A 20,433-nucleotide genomic window follows, 5' to 3' on the forward strand; every position below is an offset into this window, starting at 1 on the left:
GTTGTTTGAATTTTGATTTGGATGTGTCATTTGGATTTTGTGTGTGTCTGAATGAATTAATTGTTAACTGGTAAGACTTCTGTAGTCATGGTGAAAGGCAAGAGGTTTGGGTTTTTGCTTATGTGTTTTCTGAATCTCCCTTCATTCAATTGGTGGAAGGTGCAGCTTGCAGCACGTATCCATTTTGCTCATTCATGGGATTTGCGTGTGTCTGACTAGGCCAGTAATCATTGGTCATCCCTAATTCCCACAAGATGGTGGTGGCTGAGCTGCCCACTTCAGCCAATGCAGTTCATGTGCTGTAAGGACACACACAGTGCCAGTGAGAGAGGGAAAATCAGGATTCTGACCCAGTGACACTGAATAGGGATATATTTCCAAGCCTGGATAGTTTGGGGTTTAGAGAGGTTGGAATTTACTCAACATTTGCTCCTGGCATGCACTTTGAAGTAGGTGAGAATTTTTCTTGTTCAACTTATTAGACAGGATTATAAAATGCCCCAAATTGTGACCGGGGGGAGGGGGGAGGGAAAGTGCCATATTAATGAGACTTTTATTTAAAGCTAGAAGTTTCCATTAAAAAGAGCAAATGCATCCTTGAATAATAAGAATTCATGTTAAATGTTGTGGAGTCATTCCATTACCATTGACTAGTGAAGTTCATCCACAATACCAACAGTAAGATAATTGGATATGCTTACAAACCTTTTCGTTGGGTTCTAGTTATCGTGATACTTCCCAGAAACCATCATATTCTGAACATTCACAAATAAAGCCAGCCTCCTCCTTCAGAGTTCAGCTAATGCACCCTTGGGTGTTGCTGAAAAAAGACACATTTTATATACAAGCGTGTAGAATGGTATTCCACTTACTTGCGGAGAGATGTAGTTACATTGGAGGCAACTCAGACAAGGTTCACGAGATTGATTCCAGGGATAGGGGATTTGTCTTTTGAAGAGAGGTTGAGCAGTTTCGATCAGTACTCTCTGGAGTTGAGAAGGATGTGAGGAGATGGAATTGAGGTTGACAAGATGCTAAAGGGATTGACAAAATAGAATGTGAGGTCACTGCTCTCAGATAAAGGGTCACTGCTGTAGGATTAAAGGTCACCACTCTAGGATAAAGGGTCACTACTCTATGATGAAGGGTCACTGCTTTCGGATAAAGGGTCACCACCCTATGATGAAGGGACACAACTCTATGATGAAGGGTCACCGCTCTAGGATAAAGGGTCACCACTCTAGGATAAAGTGTAGCAGATTTAAAGCACAGGTGAGGAGAAATGACTTTCCTCCAAGAGTCATGAACCTATGGAATTCACTCCCCCAGAGTGTGATGGATGAAGGGAGATTGAGTAAATTTAAAGAGGAGATGGACAGATATTTATGCAGAGCAGGCAAGAAAGTGGAGTTGAGGCCAAGATGAGATCAGCCATGATGGTATCAAACATTGGAGCAGGTTTGAGGGGCTGAATGGCCGCCTCCTGCTCCCAATTCTTATGCTCTGATGTCCTTGAAACTTTTTTGTCTTACACTCATCAGCCTGACTTTCAACTAAATTCGTTTAAGGCCAGCTGTACATCTTATTAGTGGCTTGTTAGTCTTCTCACATCCACCTTGACATTTTTTCCTTCACTCTTGGAATAATTCTGAAAGTTAGTGATATAGTGATTGGAGTGGGATCTGCTGGTTGGACCTCCTAGAATATGAGTTCCCTGATTGGGGCTGTTAACCTGGTCCAATCAGGGAGCCTTGGCTGGCAGATTTAAACAGGAGTATCAGAGGCTCTGTTCAGTTTGGGAGCTGGGACAGTGTCAAGGATCCTCCCCGTGTAAATGAAGGGAGAGTTGGTGAATGGTTGCCGTTCTCTGTGGAGTTATTTCAGGTGAGAGTGGAGACAAGCTTATATTTCCAGTCTTTTGTTCAGAAATATGTGAATGTGTCTGTGTATGCGTGTGTGGCTGTGAGTGAGTATGCTTTTCTTGTTTTCTCATCTCTAGTTTTTGGACTGGAAATTCCTTCCTAAATCCCTCAGCTTCTCTCTCCACCTTTCATTACTCTTCTCTTTCTGACTATTGAAGCTGACTTCTTTTGATCAAAGGTTTGATTATGTGCTCCAATATCCCGTCATGTGACTTGGTATTAATTTTTATTGGGTATTCCTGCAAAGTGTCTAGGACTTTGACCCTGTTAAAGGTGCTAATTAAATCTGAGCTGTCATTAAGCTGATCCTCTCTCCAACTTGTAGCTTTTAAACTTTCAGCATTGTATTGAAAAATGCCTTGTACAGAAATCTGAACATCAGCTTCTCCTTAAAGAATACAATCCTGCATGTCACTGGATTTTAAAACTGATTTCTGTTGCATACCAGTTACTTCTTTCACCAAATAAATGTAAATTGAGCAGTCTTGTGTAGAACATTCTACCAGATAAGACCATAAGACATGGGAACCACCATTCAATGAGGTCATAGCTGATCTGATAACCCTCAACTCTACTTTCCTGCCTTATCTCCATAACCCTTCTGATTAAAGATCAGTCCATCACAGCCTTAATATACTGAACAACCCAACCTCTAAGCTGAAGTGTGTGCTATGAATTTGGGGATAGATGATGTGCAATTTTTTGAACTTTTCCTGTAATTCATATTACTGAAATGTGTTTTTTTTTATTGTGGAAACTGCATCAAGAGCATTTTGCTCCTGAAATCAACCCAATATCTGAGTGACTTGTGTACTTGAACCAGAAACAGGGGGAAATTATCTCCAGGATCTCTTCTCACATTAGGATTGGCATATGTAGCATGGAATGAAGTATGCAGATCAAAAGAGAGAGGTTGCAGGATTATGGCGTCGGAATTTGATTCTGTTTTAAGGAAAAAGATAGTTTTTTTAAAAAAATTCCTTTCTATGAAATGATTCCTTGACATGTATAAATTCACATTCTTTGTCCAAAAGAGTCTAAATTTTCTGTCAATAAAGTGAACTTCTTTCTTAATAACTGTGTAATGGTTTAAACTGGGATTACTTTTGGAAAAGCTTCGCATAAACCATTTGCATCAGTGGTCAGTGTCTGTGAGAACGACTTGCACTAGCGTGTGTTTCGGCAGGGCAGACCTCTCCTACAAACTGGGGGTTACCATTACCCTGTTGGTTAAAGCTTGATTTCCAAGTTTTTTAAAAATCACTCTGTGACAGGATGGTGGAGTAGAATGAAGCACAGCAGCCTGTACCCATGGTTCATTAGGTTGCTATGGTGATCAGAAACAATATTCCATTTTTTTAAATATTCCTCTGGCGCACACTGAGTTCTGGTCAGGTATTACCAGCCGGTGGTCCATGGAGGACAGATGCTGCTCCTGTCTCTCTGTCTCTGGTATCCTGCTCACTCCTGGGTTAACAACTTGTATTCTGAAGACGTGCAGGGCCCCCCTCAATTGGCTGCGGATGGGTTTCCCTTTGCTGAGCTCAGTGCTGCTTTCTGAAGCAACCGTTGTTGACTGACCCAGGCAGTGAGCAACCCACTGCCAGCCTGAGACAGGACTTTGCAATCTATCAACACTATTGTAACACAGCACGCGTTCTGGTTAAACAGCTCTTCTGTAGTCAATCAACATGCCATGCTCTCCTTTCAGGATTGGGAAATCCAAAAAATTCTGGTGAGTTATTAGGAATGTTTCATTTTTACAGGTTGTTAGAAATTGCCTGCAACCACCTCAGTTAAAATTGCATAAATACAAAATCTTTCTCTGCTCATCCATTATCAGAATCTTGTATTACATGCTTACACTTGTTCATTGCAAACCACCAGTATGTTTGTTGTTTCAGTAAATAGAGATTTCTCTGTGTTTCCCACATCCTGCTGTATTCAGTATCAGCCTTTTACTACATTGATTTTAGATGCAGTTTCTTAATGTTGAAAACCAGATGAGAATAGAATGCTGAATACCCAGTTGTCAGTGTAAACCACATTAGCGCTCCTCAATTAATCGCGTTGTTTGCCTCAAGCACTGCATTTGGATAAAAGCAGCTGCTGTTTGCAATAAATAACATTCCTGCTTTTCACCTTGTAGTCCAAATCCAAAGTAGCCGGAAGCCTATTCTGATCTGTAGTGGGAAGATTGACACAAGTAATGTGACTAAAAGTATCTTGCTTTAGTTTTTCGTTAAAAATGGAGGTGAGGAACTTTGCTGTTATTTCCCCATCCACTGTTTGAGGATTGAGGGATAAATACTTCCAGCATCATTTTCAGCTGAAAAAGTCAATGGAGCCTCTTGTAAAACAGTTTGGGGGCAATTTCACCATTTTTTAAAACTCATTTATCGGACACACTTTAAGATGAACAATTACTATATACCATGCTGATTGGGATGGCGTGAATCTGCTAGTTGTTCAGAGATTTGTGTTGACAGCAAAGATATTGTCTTCCTTGCCTTTTTACCATAAACTTCATTCGTATTCCAAGAGCATTTTCTTTAGCTGTATTCCAGCGACTGGTGTGGAAAACTCAATAGGATTTTTTTTTATTCCTCAAAGGCTGCAAGATAAATTGAACCACAAAGCAGGTTTAACAGTGATTCCATCACTGTTTAGTCGGATGAATTAGAAAATGAAGCGAGGAATCTGGTCCCAACCTTTTCCAGTGAACAATACTGGGTGACTCTGACAATAGTCTGTAATTGTATAAAGTCCAGTACCTCAATCTGCTTTGTATTCATGAATGCAGGCCGGCTGCTGCTGTTTCAGTTTTAAGATGGGTGGACAAGGTGTGTGCGCATTGCCAAGAATGCTTGGTGTAAACTATATTGAAGGGGCAGTAACTGCAGGAAAAGTGTTTGGCAAGTCTATTGTTTGTCAAGATGAAGATGAACCATATATCACTCTGTCATCAGCATGAAGGTGATGGTACTTGCATTCAGTGCAACTTGTTGTATCTGAAGAGCTCAACGGGATAATTTGTGTAATGTGCTGGTGAATAAATCAGACTAGATTGATCTGTTTGTCGTTGTATTTATTTATGATGTTTGTGTTTGAACTTACTGTTACTCCAGCAACCCCAACTCTTCTACACTGTTATTGTCATTCCCTTTTTATTCCTGATCACTCTATCATTTGACCTTTTACTCGGCAGCTTGGTCCCTAGACTTGCATGAATTCTTTATTTAAGAAATAGAATATAATCTCCAGCTGAGTAGGATGCTCTGTTATTGACAGTACATGGAAGATCCTTTAATGCAGAACCTTAGCAGGAACTAAATGTTCTGTCCTCTTCCTGCGCATCGCCACAGTATGTGAAATATATTGTATGAAGTTTACAAAAGCAGCAATGTAAATGGAAATAACTAATGGTTTTGGAAGTTTAACAAAGGAGTAGCTTTTCCATTTCTAGTGTCAGCTTTTTAAATTACATGATAGGCTCAATAAACTTAAGCACTGCTTCATATTCAGTATACACGCTCCATCAACACTCTCACAGACAGACAAATTTACTTCATTGAAACATGTGCATTTCTGCATCTACTGAAAGCTGCATGTCTCCACAGTCAGTCTTTCACATCTAACCAGCCTCATTAACAAGTTAACAGATGGCTTCTACTTTATAGAACAAAAATCATTACAATTTAACTGATTTGGGCACCAATGAACAATGTTTATTATCCCCTTTCATGTCCTGATGCCAGTGATTAGGACAAAATCTGTCAAGTTTAGAACGAGGAACAAATAAAATATTTTTAGATGCTCAGACCATGTGGGCAGAGTTACTGGATAAAGCAAAGGCCATCTCAGTCTTTGTGATTTAATTGAATAGATGATTAAAGAACACAGGAACAGGAGCAAGACCAACCATTCGCCCAGTCAATAAGATCATGGGTTTCAACTCAAGCGTATCTGCTCACTCCGCATTCCCATAGATTCTGCAAGAGTCCCAAAATCCATCACATCCAGCAGTCAGTATAGTCAATGATTGACATTCTCAACCTCTGGGACAGAGGATTACAAAGAGTTACAATCCTTTGAATAAAGAAATTTCTCCCCATCTCAATCCTAAATGATAATCCCCTTATCCTGATTAACTCCTGTGTTCTACAACCTGTGACTTGTAACATGGAATAAACAGGTTGCAATGGAGTGTGGGCACTGGAGATTAGGTTGACTGCTTGTTCAGAGGATAATTGCTCATCTGGTCTGTGTTTTGTTCATAACTTCCACACAGTGTTTTGCATACATTCTTCTGAAGATTCTACATTCTCCTTTGGTGCACTTACACCTTGTCTGTCTTCAGACTGGATTCCTGTGTCCCACTCTGAAGGTTGACTTTGAAGTTGCAGTGTTTGTCATCATTTTGAATGGATCCTTGTGAGGGTCATTCTGTGTTAGTCACCTGACTCAATGTGGGGAGTGACTGGGGCAGAAGAGGAGGTTGATTGTTCCTGGCCCTGGGTACCTGAAATGGTGAAGTGAGGCTGGCAATGGACTGGCATTCTTTGAATCAATGTAGCTGCAAGGATAATGCCAGAGTGTCAGTGATACCTGTTTTAGAAACTACTTGCTCAGTCAGGTCTGTTCAATAAGTGCAATATCCTTGAATTGGTGACAGTCAGTGGGAAGATGGGAGATTGGCTGCCCATTCCAGCAACTGTAAATCAAGCCAATTTAAATGGTGTATCAAACATAGTGAGACCCACAGGAGTAAAGCTGCATATATCCCAGGTGCCCATGTTGATACTGACAATGTACACTGGCTGATTGTGTGAAAGTGTGACTGGTGAATCCAATCTCGTACCTCCCTTGGATGAAATGTTGAAAGGAAAGATACTGCTCCTGCAAACTGCACTTAAAAATCTACTCACATACAGTTTTGATGGTTCAAACAGAAAATCAAAATTGAAGCTAAAGTAATTTTTTTTCTGAATACGTCAGAATATTCCCAGCTTATAAATGATTGCTAGTTATTATTTCACTTGTGTTACATTGTAATGTAGGGACATAGACCAATACATACTGGCCCAATTATAGTGTAGTTTTTGCATGGCTGTGTTGCAGTGTGATAAGGTAGGGAAGCTGCTATCAACCCAGGAACGATGGTTGGAGATGACCTGGGGAATGGTAAAGACTTAGCTTTAGTTTCTGTACTCCAAGCCCACTTTCTGATGCAGTCGGATTGTATTGTAGTCAGTGCTCCTGAAATAGGCAAACAAGGTTCAAACTTTGGGCCAAGGAGATGGTAATCATGTCAGTATTTCCTCCACACTCAAACCAATAGCAGCAGCGGATGAGTGGAGCTTTCTGAATATATTTAATTTTCTGGGTGCTAAGCTCTGTTTTGTTTGCCACTGTTTGAATTTCATTGCATTTCATAGAATGACAGAATTGTTACAATGGAGAAAGAGGCCATTCGATGCATTGTGCTTACACCAGCTTCAGTACCCAGTGCCAGTCTCCTGCTTTTCCCAAATCTTTGCACACCTGTGTGACCCAAATGACCATCCCATGCCCTCTTGAATGCCTCCATCGCCTTCCAGACTCTCACTGACTGAAGTTCTTTTTCTGACATCACCCTTGTTTCGTTTACATGTCAGTTTAAACCTATGCCCTCTCATTCTTGTTTCTTTATAAGTGAAACCAGCTTCATCCCATCTACTCCCTCATGATGTCGAAAACCTCTATCAAATCCCCTCTCAGTTGCCTTCTCGCCAACAAGAACAGCCTCAACTTTTCAGTCTTTCCTCATAACAGACGTTCCTCATTGCTGGAATCATTTTTGGAAATCGTTACTGCAATCTCTGCAATGCATTCACATCCACACGATAATGTGCTGCCCATAACTGTACACAATACTTCAGCTGAGGTCTAACAAGTGTCTTGTACAAGTTCAACATTGTTTCCTTCCTCCTGGACTCCTTCACTGCAGGAAAGTGTGAATTAAAAAGGTGGGAGGTGTCTGCCACCAACTAATACCAGATGGGGAAGTGATGACCTTTTGTTGAACTTTTTTGATGATTGCCTCAATCTGACTGTGTATAACAAAACTCAAACTCTATACAATTCCAAATGTTTCAGTCGAAACTTACTCCAACTTCCCCTTCCCATAATTACTAAAACAGATGGGTGAAGCGCTAACCTGTGCCTTTCCACTGCTGACTGTACTTCATAATGAGAATGCTGAGAAAGGTCTCACAGCCCAACCAAATCATTTTTGTCATTATGCTCCACACAAACTTCTTCTGAGCCCTCCAGCATCTCACTCTGTCAACACAATCTTCTATTTCTTTCTCAATGATGTGGATTTTCCACTTTCTTTTGTGATTTCTTTTCCATTGAACCATGTGAAACCAGTCCCCACTGTCACCTGATGAAAATGGAACTACACCCAGCTCTAAGTACCTGTCAGAATGAGCTGAGCTGTAAAAGTTATTTCTAGCGCTGTATCAGTGAGTGTCTTGTGACTGATACACCCACTCCTGCTGACTAGGTGTGGTGTTTATGCTAAGATAATCAAATTGAACTGTGCTATGCATTTAGCCACGAGTTACTGCCACACTGTTTTCTGGAAAGGAAATGCATGGGAAACGGAGTTCTTTCCAAATTAGACTTCCTGAAAGAGTCTTCCCAAATCAGGTACGTTCCCTCTATCATTCAAGTGAGGCAGCAGAATGAGACTCAGTAAGATGGTTGGAAATGTGATGGAGACAGTCTTTGAAAATGCTCCAATTGTTATTAATACAACACCAGATTGTTCAGTAATATTGAAGAGTCCACACATTAATTATTAGAATTTAAAGTGACACAAATTTGAAAAGTTACGTATCATTTATTAGAAAGATATATGGTTTGTTTTGGCATGAACATTATGTACAGTTTCTGGTTCATAAAATGATCATCAATATTTATTTGGAACATCACCAGAGTTCAGAAATGTAAATGAGGTAGCAGATTTAGTGCCAACTTTTAGCATTAGAGGTGTGTAGATGATAGGATGGAACTGACTGTTTGGATTTTGATGATACCAAAAGAGAAAATGCTGGAAAATCTCAGCAGGTCTGGCAGCATTGTAAGGAGAGAAAAGAGCTGACGTTTCGAGTCTAATTGACCCTTTGTCAAAGCAGATTTGGTTTCAGATTCCAGCATCCGCAGTAATTTGCTTTTATGGATTTTGATGATACCTATAATGGAGACATGTTCCCTTCCCAATAGCAAGGAAATAGGTCAGTGGGATAATACTGTATTAATATGCATATCAATGATGTGGTGTAGATCACTGCACATAGACATTTGTAATTGGTGATCATGTAACTGTAAGAAAAGGATACATGAATCAGTCTCATTACAAAGTAAATTATGTACATTGTGGGATTTTAAGGTGGATTTGGATGTTCCAGTTTATTTGATTCAGTAATATCCGGGACAATAACCAGGAACCACAACTCACTTAGAAAAATAACGAAAGGTAATGTACAGCATGAGGACAGCTGCTAGTATATGCTATGCTGTAGAGTATTTTACACAGCTGTAGGGTCACACTATGTTAATGTAGACGTTTCAGAAGCCCATTTAAAATGGAAGGAGAACTGGGCTGCTGTTCATGTCTTGTGTGAATGGCTTGGGAAACAAGTGTCTGACTTTCACTCTCGGTTTTTCTGTACCAATTTAAAACTTTGAAATATGCAAAACCAGATTAAGACTCATTGGGGCTCAGCTAGGCTCAGCTAGGCACTCAAAGTTAGCAAATTCTCCGAAAGAGAAAATGTTTGATTACTTGCCTGCATGTTCAGTTTACTTTATGGTGATCATAATCATTAAAGTTGAAAATGAATTGAAAAGATAACAATCAGCAATCAAACTTTCAAGTTGAAGCCATGATCTGATGTTGTGTGAGTGTCTGACTGTAAGGAAGACCAGGAAGGTGGATAGTGTCATCAAACTAAAGAAGGAACCGAGCAACATTTTTGACAGAAGCAGTTTGAGGAAGATGAAAGAGTAGTGTTGTAATCTGTGAACTTTAAGTTTGGGCGGACAGGCTGAATCTTTCCCAGCCCTGTACAACCAGGAATGATCATTAAAGACAGCCAGCACATACCCTATTCATTATCTGAAATGTACTGTCACTCAGTTTTACCTATTGCTTCGACTTAAAGGTCAGTAAAAGGATTGATGTGAATTGCATATGTTCGCTGCTCAATATCACTGCGTTTGCACTGAAATGTCAGCATCAATGAGAGCACCAGCTATAGGCAGGTAATTGAAAAAAGGTCTAAGCAGTATTTCACTTGGAAGTGAGTTACAAAGGCAGACATTGTTTTCAGGAACAATATTATGAATTGGCAAGTAAGGGAAAAGTTAAGATAACTGTATGAAAAGAGAAGTTTTTACCCGCTATTTGTATAAAATCAGGATGCATTGGGAAGAAATGTCTCCTTCCCTCTAAATTGGTAAAGTGCCAGAACAAAGTAAATTTGGCCTCCATCTCAATCAATTTCCCAATAATTGTACATTCACAGAAATTTGAATTTGAAGCAATGGAATATTTTCCCTTCGGAAGAACTCAGGTAGCTCAGGGTTGGGGGGAAGGGCGACGCTGACAGTATAATGGTGCCATGGACAAAGCTGAAACTACATTCTAAAGATTTGTGAGATCTGGAGCCAAGTCAGAATTGCATGTTGCCTTTTGCTGGTTCTTAGTCAGGGGAAGGGTAACTGGGGAGGGGTAACTTAGTCAGGGGAGGGGTAACTGGGGAGGGGTAACTTAGTCAGGGGAGGGGTAACTGCTACTTAGGTTGAACAAGAGTGAAAGTGATGGAGCTCAGTGAACTGAGTATAAGTTTGTCTGTATAATGTTCTAGCTGTTCTTTAAACTTTAAATTTACAACTAAACAAGTTTCAATTCTGATTTCTTGCCACTTAGCTATCGAGTGTATTGTCTATATTTCCATTTGCTTCGATTCCTTTTCCTTCAGAATGTGTTGTGGAGAATAGAGTAATGCCAGTAAGTTCAGAGCTGGTTATTTGTAGATGTCCAGGTCACTGAGTTGTTTGGGGGCTGCAGCTACAGTTTTCTCTAAATCAGCTCCATTTTCAGTTGCCACTCTCTGCTGAACGCTGAGATCTTTCCCATCTTCTCTGGACTCTTGCCATTCTATACTGTCATCTTTCACCAAAGTCAGTTTAAGATTAGCAATATTTGTGCTAAAAGTCAAAGCCACATGGGTGGATACAGATACAGCTGTAATGACAGACATGTTTCAGCGTTGTTGACAGAGATGGTAGATAAGACAAGCATTGTATTAATGAAGCCAGTTTAGAAAGACCAAATAGCTGAAGGTGTACCTAATCAGTTCAAACAAGCTGAATCATTCTCACCTCCAGAATATACTCTGCCATTTCTTATTTCAATAGATGATTGGAAATCAGGTCCCAAAGCAATTCATTTGAACATCAAGTTGGAACTTAACTTTGTGTTTGCTAATTGACTCATACTCAGAAACAGTTTCAGGAGTTAAAGTCACAATGGGTATTGTTTAGCTGAGTGGGCTTTCTGATGTCAAGTGCTGTGTGTGTAGTCCAACAGGTTTAATTGGAAGCACACTAGCTTTCGGAGTGTTGCTCCACCTGATGAAGGAGCGTCGCTCCGAAAGCTAGTGTGCTTCCAATTAAACCTGTTGGACTATAACCTGGTGTTGTATGATTTTTAACTTTGTACACCCCAGTCCAACACTGGCATCTCCAACTCATGTGTGTGTAGTGATTGTAATGAGATCGGCCAAGTCAACCTCAAAGAAGATGAGTTCCCTGATTGGGGCTATTAATCTGATCCAATCAGGGAGCCCTGACGGAAAGGTAGAGAATGAGCATAAAAATAATCACTACCGTTGTTAGGCAGTAGGGTGGGGGGAAATTTAGGAAAAAAGAAGAAGAAAAAAACCCAAGAAAAATAAAGAAACAGGAATGCCAGGGGTGCTGTTTACTCTGGGAGCTGAGGGAGCTGGATCAGTGTCAAGGACTCTCCATTTTATGTGAGGGAGGGGACTGACCTCTTTGCTGTCTGGACCACAGTTAATGTGTTATTACTGCTGTTGTGTTTCTACTAAGGAGGAGAGTTTTCTTTCAAAAAAAAAGAAAAAAGTGCATCAGGGGTCCTGCTTACTCTGTTGAAGGGCTTTTGCCCAAAACGTCAACTCTCCTGCTCCTCGGATGCAGTCTGACCTGCTGTGCTTTTCCAGCACATCTGCCCCCACTCTTGACTCTGATCTCCAGTATCTGCAGTCCTCACTGCGAAGCTTCTTTCAAGGATGCCTCCCTTGAAGAAGTTCTCCTCCTCTCTCTACAAGGATCTTAGTGAGACCCTCTCTCACTGCAACCCCCGTGTTGTCCCCTCTGCCTTCAGATTCTTCAGACCTATTGCAGTCTCAGCTACCTTCCTCCAGCCCCACCCCCCATCCCATTTATCTGTCCACCTCTGAGCCTCCCAGCTTCAATCCTGAAGAAGAGCTTTTGCCCAAAACGTTGACTCTCCTGCTCCTCAAATGCTGTGCTTTTCCAGCACCACACACTCAACTCAGAGACAGTTGGATCAGTGTGACTTGGTAACGCCAGGGAGGTGTTGGTGATGGTGGGGACCAGGAAGATAGTGAGGAAAGAGATCAGTCTGAGACTGGAACAGTTGGGAAAAGGAGTAAGTCAAACAGTTAGGGCAGGCAGGGACAAAGCAGAGAACAAGGTAGTACTGATAAATTAAACTGCATTTATTTCAATGCAAGAGGCCTAACGAGGAAGTCAAATGAACTCAGGGATTGATTGGGACCATGGGACTGGGGTATCAGAGCAATATACAGAGATGTGGCTCAGGGATGGACAAGACTGGCAGCATAATGTTCCAGGATATAGTGCTATAGGAAGGATAGAAAGGGGGCAAGGGAGGAAGGGGATTGGCATTTTTGATTAGGAATAACATTACAGCTGTACTTAGGGAAGATATTCCTGGGCAGACTATTTGGGTGCAACTGAAAAATAAAAAATGGATGATCACCTTGTAGGGATTCATCAATAAACCCTCTCCCCAATAATCAGCAGGAAATTGGCAAACACTTTTGTAAGGAGATCTCAGTTATCTGTAAGAATAATAGGGTGATTACTGTAGGGGATTTTAACTTTCCAAACATAGACTGGGACTTCCATAGTGTTAAGGGCTTTGATGGAGAGGAATTTGTTAAGTGTATATATGAAAATTTTCTGATTCAGTATGTGGACATAGCTACTAGAGAAGATGCAAAATCTGACCTACTCTTGGGAAATAAAGCAGTGAGTGTTATTCTCTGAGTTTTAAAATAATGATGGAAAAGGATAGACCAGATCTAAGAGTTGAAGTTCTAAATTTTGATGGTATTAGGCATGAATTTTCAAAAGCTGATTGGGGACAGATGTTCACAGGTAAAGGGACAGCTGGAAAGTGGGAAGCCTTCAGAAATGAGATAATGAGAGTCCAGAGACAGTATGTTTCTGTTAGGGTGAAGGGCAAGGCTGGATGATCAGAGAAAATGAGGGTCTGGTTTAGAATAAGGAGAAACCTTATACCAAGTATAGACAGAAGAGTGTAAAGGCAGTAGGAGCATACTTAAGAGGGAAATCATGAGGGCAAAAAGGACACATGAGATAGCTTTGGCAAATAGGGTTAAGGAGAATCCAGAGTTTTGCAGCAGAGTGAGTGGTGACAGCGTGTACTGGGGGCTGCTGGGAAGGTAAATTCCCTGTTAAAGACTTACCTCATGAATAGGCTGAGCGAAAGCTCAAATGGTGTGGACGCGGACAAGGGGATTGCTGGGCACATGAATAGATATAGTCAGGCTGTGGCTAAACCCAAGACATTACATTTGTAGTGTCTATCATCCATCCTCCTCCGCTAATCAAAAAAAGAGACCGCATGCAGTGTGTTGGGAAAGTCAGGCTTTCTATTTATTTATTTATTTTCATTTATTCATTCTGTCTTGACAATGTAGAGCAGAGGGGATGGAGGCCAGGGCAATTGCATCATGCTCCTCTTGCAGGATGTGGGAGGTAAGGGTCACCCCTGGTGTCCCTGCGTATTTCACCTGTGAGAAGTACACCCAACCCCAGCTCCTCACAGACTGCGTTAGGGAGCTGGACCTGGAACTGGACAAACTTCAGATCATTCGGGAGACTGAGGGAGTGATGGAGAGGGGTTATAGGGAGGGAGTCACACCTACATTACAGAATAAAGGTAGCTGAGTGACTGTCAGGACAGGAAAGGCAATAGGCAGTCAGTGCAGGGGTCCCCTGTGGCTGTTCCCCTCAATAATTAGTATACAGCTTTGGATACTATTGGAGGGGAGGGGTTACAGACAGGGGAAAGCCACAGCGGCCAAGGTTCTGGCACTGAGCCTGGTTCTATGGCTCAGATGGGAAGAAGGGAGAATAGGAGAGCGACAGTGACTGGAGATTCAATCATGAGAGGAATAGACAGGAGATTCTGTGGTCATGAGTGAGACTCCCAGACGGTGTATTGCTTCCCGGGTGCCAGGGCCGGGGATGTCTTGGTTCGAGTCTCCAGGATTCTTAAGGGAGAGGGAGAACAGCCAGTAGTTGTGGTACATATTGGTACCAATGACACAGGTAAGGAAAGGGAGGAGGACCAGAAAAGTGAATATAGGGAGTTAGGTTGGAAGCTAAAAGCAGACAGAGTATTAATCTCAGGATTGCTACCCGTGCTACATGCTATTCAGGCTAGGAATAGAGAGTGCAGGTGAACATGTGGCTGCAGGGGCTGGTGTCAGAGAGAGGATTTCAGATATGTGGATCATTGGGATACATTCTGGGGAAGGTGGGACGTGTACAGGAAGGACGGGCTACACCTGAACTGGAGGGGAATCGATATGCTGGGCAGGTGGGGGTTTGCTCAAGCTCTTCGGGAGGGTTAAAACTAGAATGATGGGGGTGGGGAGATGGTGGGAACCTGAGCTTTGGATCAGGTGATGGAGTAGGTAGTGAACAGTGTGCAGAGAGACTGTGAGGAGGGAGAGGCACTTGATAGGGCAAAAGTGCAGTCAGTGTGATGGGCTGAAGTGCATCTACTTTAATGCAAGAAGTATCAGGAATAAGAGTGACAAACTCAGAGCATGGAGCAGTATTTGGAACTATGAAGCTGTGGCCATTACAGAGACTTGGATATCACAGGGGCAGGAGTGGTTGTTGGATGTACCAAGGTTTAGATGTTTCAAGAGGATTAAGGGGGAGGGAAAAGAGGTGGGGGAGTGGCATTGCTAATCAGGGATAGTATCACAGCTGCAGAAAGGGAGATCATCGAGGAGGGTTGGTCTACAAGTCAGTACGGGTGGAAGGCAGAAACAGGAATGGAGCAGTCACTGTATTGGGAGCTTTCTACAGCATTCCCCCCCCCCCCCCACCCCCCCACCTTGGCAACAGAGACACGGAGGAGCAGATTGTGAAGACGATTTTGAAAAGATGCAGTAATGACAGGGTTGTTATCGTGGGTGATTTTAACTTTCCTAATGTTGATTGGAACCTCCTTGGCTCAAATAATTTAGGTTGAGCAATTTTTGTCAAGTGTGTCCAGGAAGGACTCAATATGCAGATAGACCAACTAGCGGGGAGGCCATATTGGATTTGGTGCTTGTCAACGAATCATGCCAGGTGTTAGACCTTTCAGTGGGAGAGCATTTCGGTGATAGTGATCACAATTCCCTGACCTTTACTGTAGTCATGGAGAGGGATAGCAGCAGACAGTATGGGAAAATATTTAATTGGGGGAGGGTAAATTACAATACTATTAGGCAGGAACTGGGGCACCTAAAATGGGAACAGATGAAATCAAGGAAATGTACAGCAGAATTGTGGAGGTTGTTTATAAAACACTTGCTGTTAGTGCTGGATAGATTTGTCCCACTGAGGCAAGGAAGCGATGGTAGGTTGAAAGAACTTTGGGTGACCAGGGATGTAGAACATCTAGTCAAGAGGAAGAAGGAGGAGGAGGCAAGAATCAGACTAGCCTCTGGAGGGTTACAAGGTGGCCAGGAAGGAACTGAAGAATGGACTTAGGAGAGCTAGAAGGGGACATGAAAAGCTTTACCGGGTAGGATTAAGGAAAACCCTAAGGCACTCTACACTTATGTGAGAACCGGGGATGGCCAGAGTGAGGGTTGGGCCGATCAGGGATAGTGGAGGGAACTTGCACCTGGAGTCAGAGGAGGTAGGGGAGGTCCTTAATGAATACTTTGTTTCAGTAATCACTCCTGAGAGGGACCTTGACATTTGTGAGAACAGCGTGAACCAGCCTGATTCAGGGTTGTTGTCGTGGTCAACAGGTTGATGTTAAGGAAGATGTGCTGAAAATTTTGAAAATCATGAGGATAGATAAATCCCTGGGCCAGACAGGATATACTCCAGGTTACTACAGGAAGTGAATGAAAAGATTGCTGTGCCTTTGGCGATGATCTTTGCACCCTCACTGTCCACTGGAGTAGTGCCAGATGATCGGAGGTAGTGAATGTTATTCCCTTGTTCAGGAAAGGGAGTAGGGATAATCCTGGGAATTACAGACCAGTCAGTGGTGAGTGAAGTATTGGAGAGGGTTCTGAGAGACAGGATTTATGATTACTTAGAAAACCATAGTTTGCTTAGAGATAATCAGCATGGCTTTGTGAGGGGCAAGTCAGGCCTCACAAACCTTATTGAATTCTTTGAGGATGTGACACAATACATTAATGAAGGTAGAGCATTGGATGTGGTGTATATGGATTTTAACAAGGCATTTGATGAGGTTCCCCATGATAGGCTAATTCAGAAAGTAAGGAGGCATGGGATACAGGGAAATCTGGCTGTCTGGATACAGATTTGGCTGGCCCATAGAAGACAGAGGGTGATGGTAGATGGAAAGTATTCAGCCTGGAACTTGGTGACCAGTGGTGTTCCACAGTGATCTGTTCTGGTACCTCTGCTCTTTGTGATTTTTATAAATGACTTGGATGAGGAAATGGAAGGGTGGGTTACTAAGTTTGCCAATGACACGAAGGTTGGTGGAGTTGTGGGTGGTGTGGAGGGATGTTGTAGGTTGCAACAGGACATTGACAGGAGGCAGAACTGAACTGATAATTGGCAAATGGAGTGTGAAGTGATTCATTTTGCAAGGTCAAATTTGAATGTAGAATACAGGGTTAAAGACAGAATTCTTGGCAGTGTGGAGGAACAGAGGGATCTTGGGGTCCATGTCCATTGATCCCTCAAAGTTGCCACCCAAATTGATAGGATTGTTAAAAAGGCATATGGTGTGTTTGCTTTCATTAGCAAAGGGTTGATTTCAAGAGCCGTAAGGTTATGCTGCAGCTTGATAGAGCCCTGGTTAAACTACACTTGGAATATTATGTTCAGTTCTGGTCACCTCATTATAGGAAGGATGTGGAAGCTTTATAGAGAGTACAGAGGAGATTCACCAGGATGCTGTCTGGACTGGAGGGCATGGCTTATGGAGAAAAGTTGAGAGATCTAGGGCTTTTCTTGTTGGAGCAAAGAAGGCTGAGAGGTGGCTTGGTAGAGGTGTATTAGATGTTGAGAGGCACAGATATATGGATAGCCAGAGACGTTTTCCCATGGTGGAAATGTCTATCACAAGGGGACATAATTTTAAGGTAGTTAGAGGAAGGTTTAGGGCAGATGTCAGAGGAAGGTTCTTTACACAGAGTGGTGGGTGTGTGGAATGCACTGCCAGCAGTGGTAGTAGAGTCCGATACATTAGGGACATATAAGCGACTCTTGGATAGGCAAATAGAATATAGTAAAATTATGTAGGTTTGTCTGATCTTAGAGTAGGATAAAAGATCAGCACAACATCACGGGCTGAAAGGCCTGAACTGTGTTGTACAGTTCTATGTTCTAAGTACATTAAGGACAAAAGGGTAACTAGGGAGAGAATGGGGCCCCCAAAGATCAGCAGGGCGGCCTGTGTGTGGAAGTGCAGGAGATGGGGGAGTTACTAAATGAGCATTTTGCATCAGTATTTACTGTGGAGAAGGATTTGGAAGTAGAGAACATGGGGAAATAAATAGCAAGATCTTGAAAAATGTCCATGTTACAGAGGAGGTGGTACTGAGCATCTTAACATGCAAAAAGGTGGATAAGTCCCCAGAACCTGATCAGGTGTACCCTAGACTCTGTGGGGAGCTAGGGAAGTGATTGCTGGGCCTCTTACTGAGATATTTGTATCATCGATAGCCACAGGTGAGGTACCAGAAGACGAGACGGACTAATATGGTGCCACTATTTAAGAAAGGTAGAAAGGAAAAACCAGGGAACTATAGACTGATGAGCCTGCTATCAGTAGTGGGCAGTTGAAAAGTGTGGTGCTGGAAAAGCGCAGCAGGCCAGACAGCATCCGAGGAGCAGGAGAATCAATGTTTCGGGCATAAGCCCTTCTCCATTCCTGAAGAAGGGCTTATGCCCGAAACGTTGATTCTCCTGCTCCTCGGATGCTGCCTGGCCTGCTGCACTTTTCCAGCACCACACTTTTCAACTCTGGTCTCTAGCATCTGCAGTCCTCACTTTCATCAGTAGTGGGCAAGTCGTTGGAGAGAATCCTGAGAGATAGGATGTATGTGTATTTGGAAAGGCAGGGACTCATTAGGGATGGTCCACATGGTGCATGGGAAATCATGCCTCACTAACTTGTTTGAGCTTTTTGAAGAAGTAACGAAAATGATTGAGGGCAGAGCAGTGGACGTGATATATATGGACTTCAGTAAGGCGTTCGACAAGGTTTCTCATGGGAGACTGGTTAGCAAGGTTAGATCTCATGGAATACAGGGACAACTCGCCATTTGGTTACAGACTGGCTCAAAGGTTAAAAACCACTTGATATCTGTGTTGATATGTGTGATCTTCTTGGAGATCTGCTCCACTTTAAGCGGCAGTTAGTGGTGTCGATGGTAGTCATGATTTAGAGATGCTGGTGTTGGACTGGGGTGTACAAAGTGTAACCAGCATCTCTAAATCATAGCTCAAAGGTAGAAGACAGAGGGTGATGGTGGAGGGTTGTTTTTCAGACTGAAGGCCTGTGACCAGTGGAGCGCCACAAGGATCATTCATTATATAAATGATTTGGATGTGAACGTTGAAAGTATATTTAGTAACTTGGCAGATGACACCAAAATTGGAGGTATAGTGGACAGCAAAGAAGGTCATCTCAGATTACAACGGGATCTTGACCAGATGGGCCAAAGCGCTGAGGAGTGGCAGATGGTGTTTAATTTAGATAAATGTGAGGTGCTGCATTTTGGAAAGGCAAATCAGGGCAGGACTTATACATTTAATGGTAAGGTCCTGGGGAGTGTTGTTGAACAAAGAGATCTTGGAGTGCAGGTTCATAGCTCCTTGAAAGTGGAATGCAGATAGATAGGATAGTGAAGAAGGCGTTTGGTATGCTTTTCTTTATTGGTCAGAGCATTGAGTACAGGAGTTGAGAGGTCATGTTGTGGCTGTACAGGACCTTGGTTAGGCCACTGTTGGAATATTACATTCAAGTCTGGTCTCCCTCATGGAAGAAGGATATTGTGAAACTTGAAAGGGTTCAGAAAAGATTTACAAGGATGTTGCCAGGGTTGTTTGAGGATTTGAGCTACAGGGAGAGGCTGAACAGGCTGGGTCTGTTTTCTGTGGAGAATTGGAGGCTGAGGGGTGACCTTATAGAGGTTTACAAAATCGTGAGAGGCATGGATAGGATAAATAGACAAGGTCTTTTCCCTGGGGTGGAGGAGTTCAAAACTAGAGGGCATAGGCTTAAGGTGAATGGGGGAAAAATTTAAAGGATCTAAGGGACAACATTTTCAAACAGAGGGTGGTGCATGTATGGAATAAGCTACCAGAGGAAGTGGTGGAGTTTGGTATAATTACAGCATTTTAAAGGCATCTGGACGGGTATATGAATAAGAAGGGTTTGGAGGGATATAGGCCGGGTGCTGGCAAATGGGACTAGATTGGGTTGGGATATCTGGTCAGTGCAGATGGGTTGACTGAAGGATCTGTTTCTGTGCTGTATATCTCTCTGACTCTATGACTCTAACTGGTCTGTATGTTGGGCAATATTGTGTGCGCGGTGACCAGATTCCCTTTTTAGTGCAGCTTTAAGTTATCTTCTTGACACCATCAGTCTTCACAACTACACTCTATAAAGTCTAACCAATTGTGAACCAGTTGAAGAGTGATGGAGAGAGGAAGTCTGGCCCATACTTCATGGAGTCTTCCTTCCCAGAGGAGGAGCCAAACCTGACGTCCTCTTGGGAGTGTTAGTGGGGGAGCACTTTGGGACCAGTGACCATAATAATATTAGTTTTACAATAACAATAATATTAGTTTTACAACAACATAGCCTTGCATAAAACTTCTAAATTGAATAAGGTCAGTTTTGACAGTATGA

At 42.4% G+C, this 20,433-nt stretch overlaps 1 protein-coding gene across 2 annotated transcripts in view; it reads left to right on the forward strand.

The window, feature by feature from the left end:
- rap1gapa (RAP1 GTPase activating protein a) overlaps positions 1–20,433 on the forward strand; it is a 385,612-nt gene that overhangs the window by 89,663 nt on the left and 275,516 nt on the right. Inside the window, exon 1 of one of the 2 annotated variants that reach the window (XM_060852322.1) lies at positions 8,521–8,618. The exons of the other annotated variant lie outside the window; for it this stretch is intronic. Coding sequence (XP_060708305.1) covers positions 8,563–8,618 — 56 coding nt within the window. The 5' untranslated portion in view covers positions 8,521–8,562. Of the gene's footprint in view, positions 1–8,520; positions 8,619–20,433 lie in introns of those variants that run through there. 2 annotated transcript variants of the gene reach the window in all.

The sequence above is a fragment of the Hemiscyllium ocellatum genome, chromosome 37 (genome assembly GCF_020745735.1).
Source record: "Hemiscyllium ocellatum isolate sHemOce1 chromosome 37, sHemOce1.pat.X.cur, whole genome shotgun sequence".
NCBI lineage: Eukaryota > Metazoa > Chordata > Chondrichthyes > Orectolobiformes > Hemiscylliidae > Hemiscyllium > Hemiscyllium ocellatum.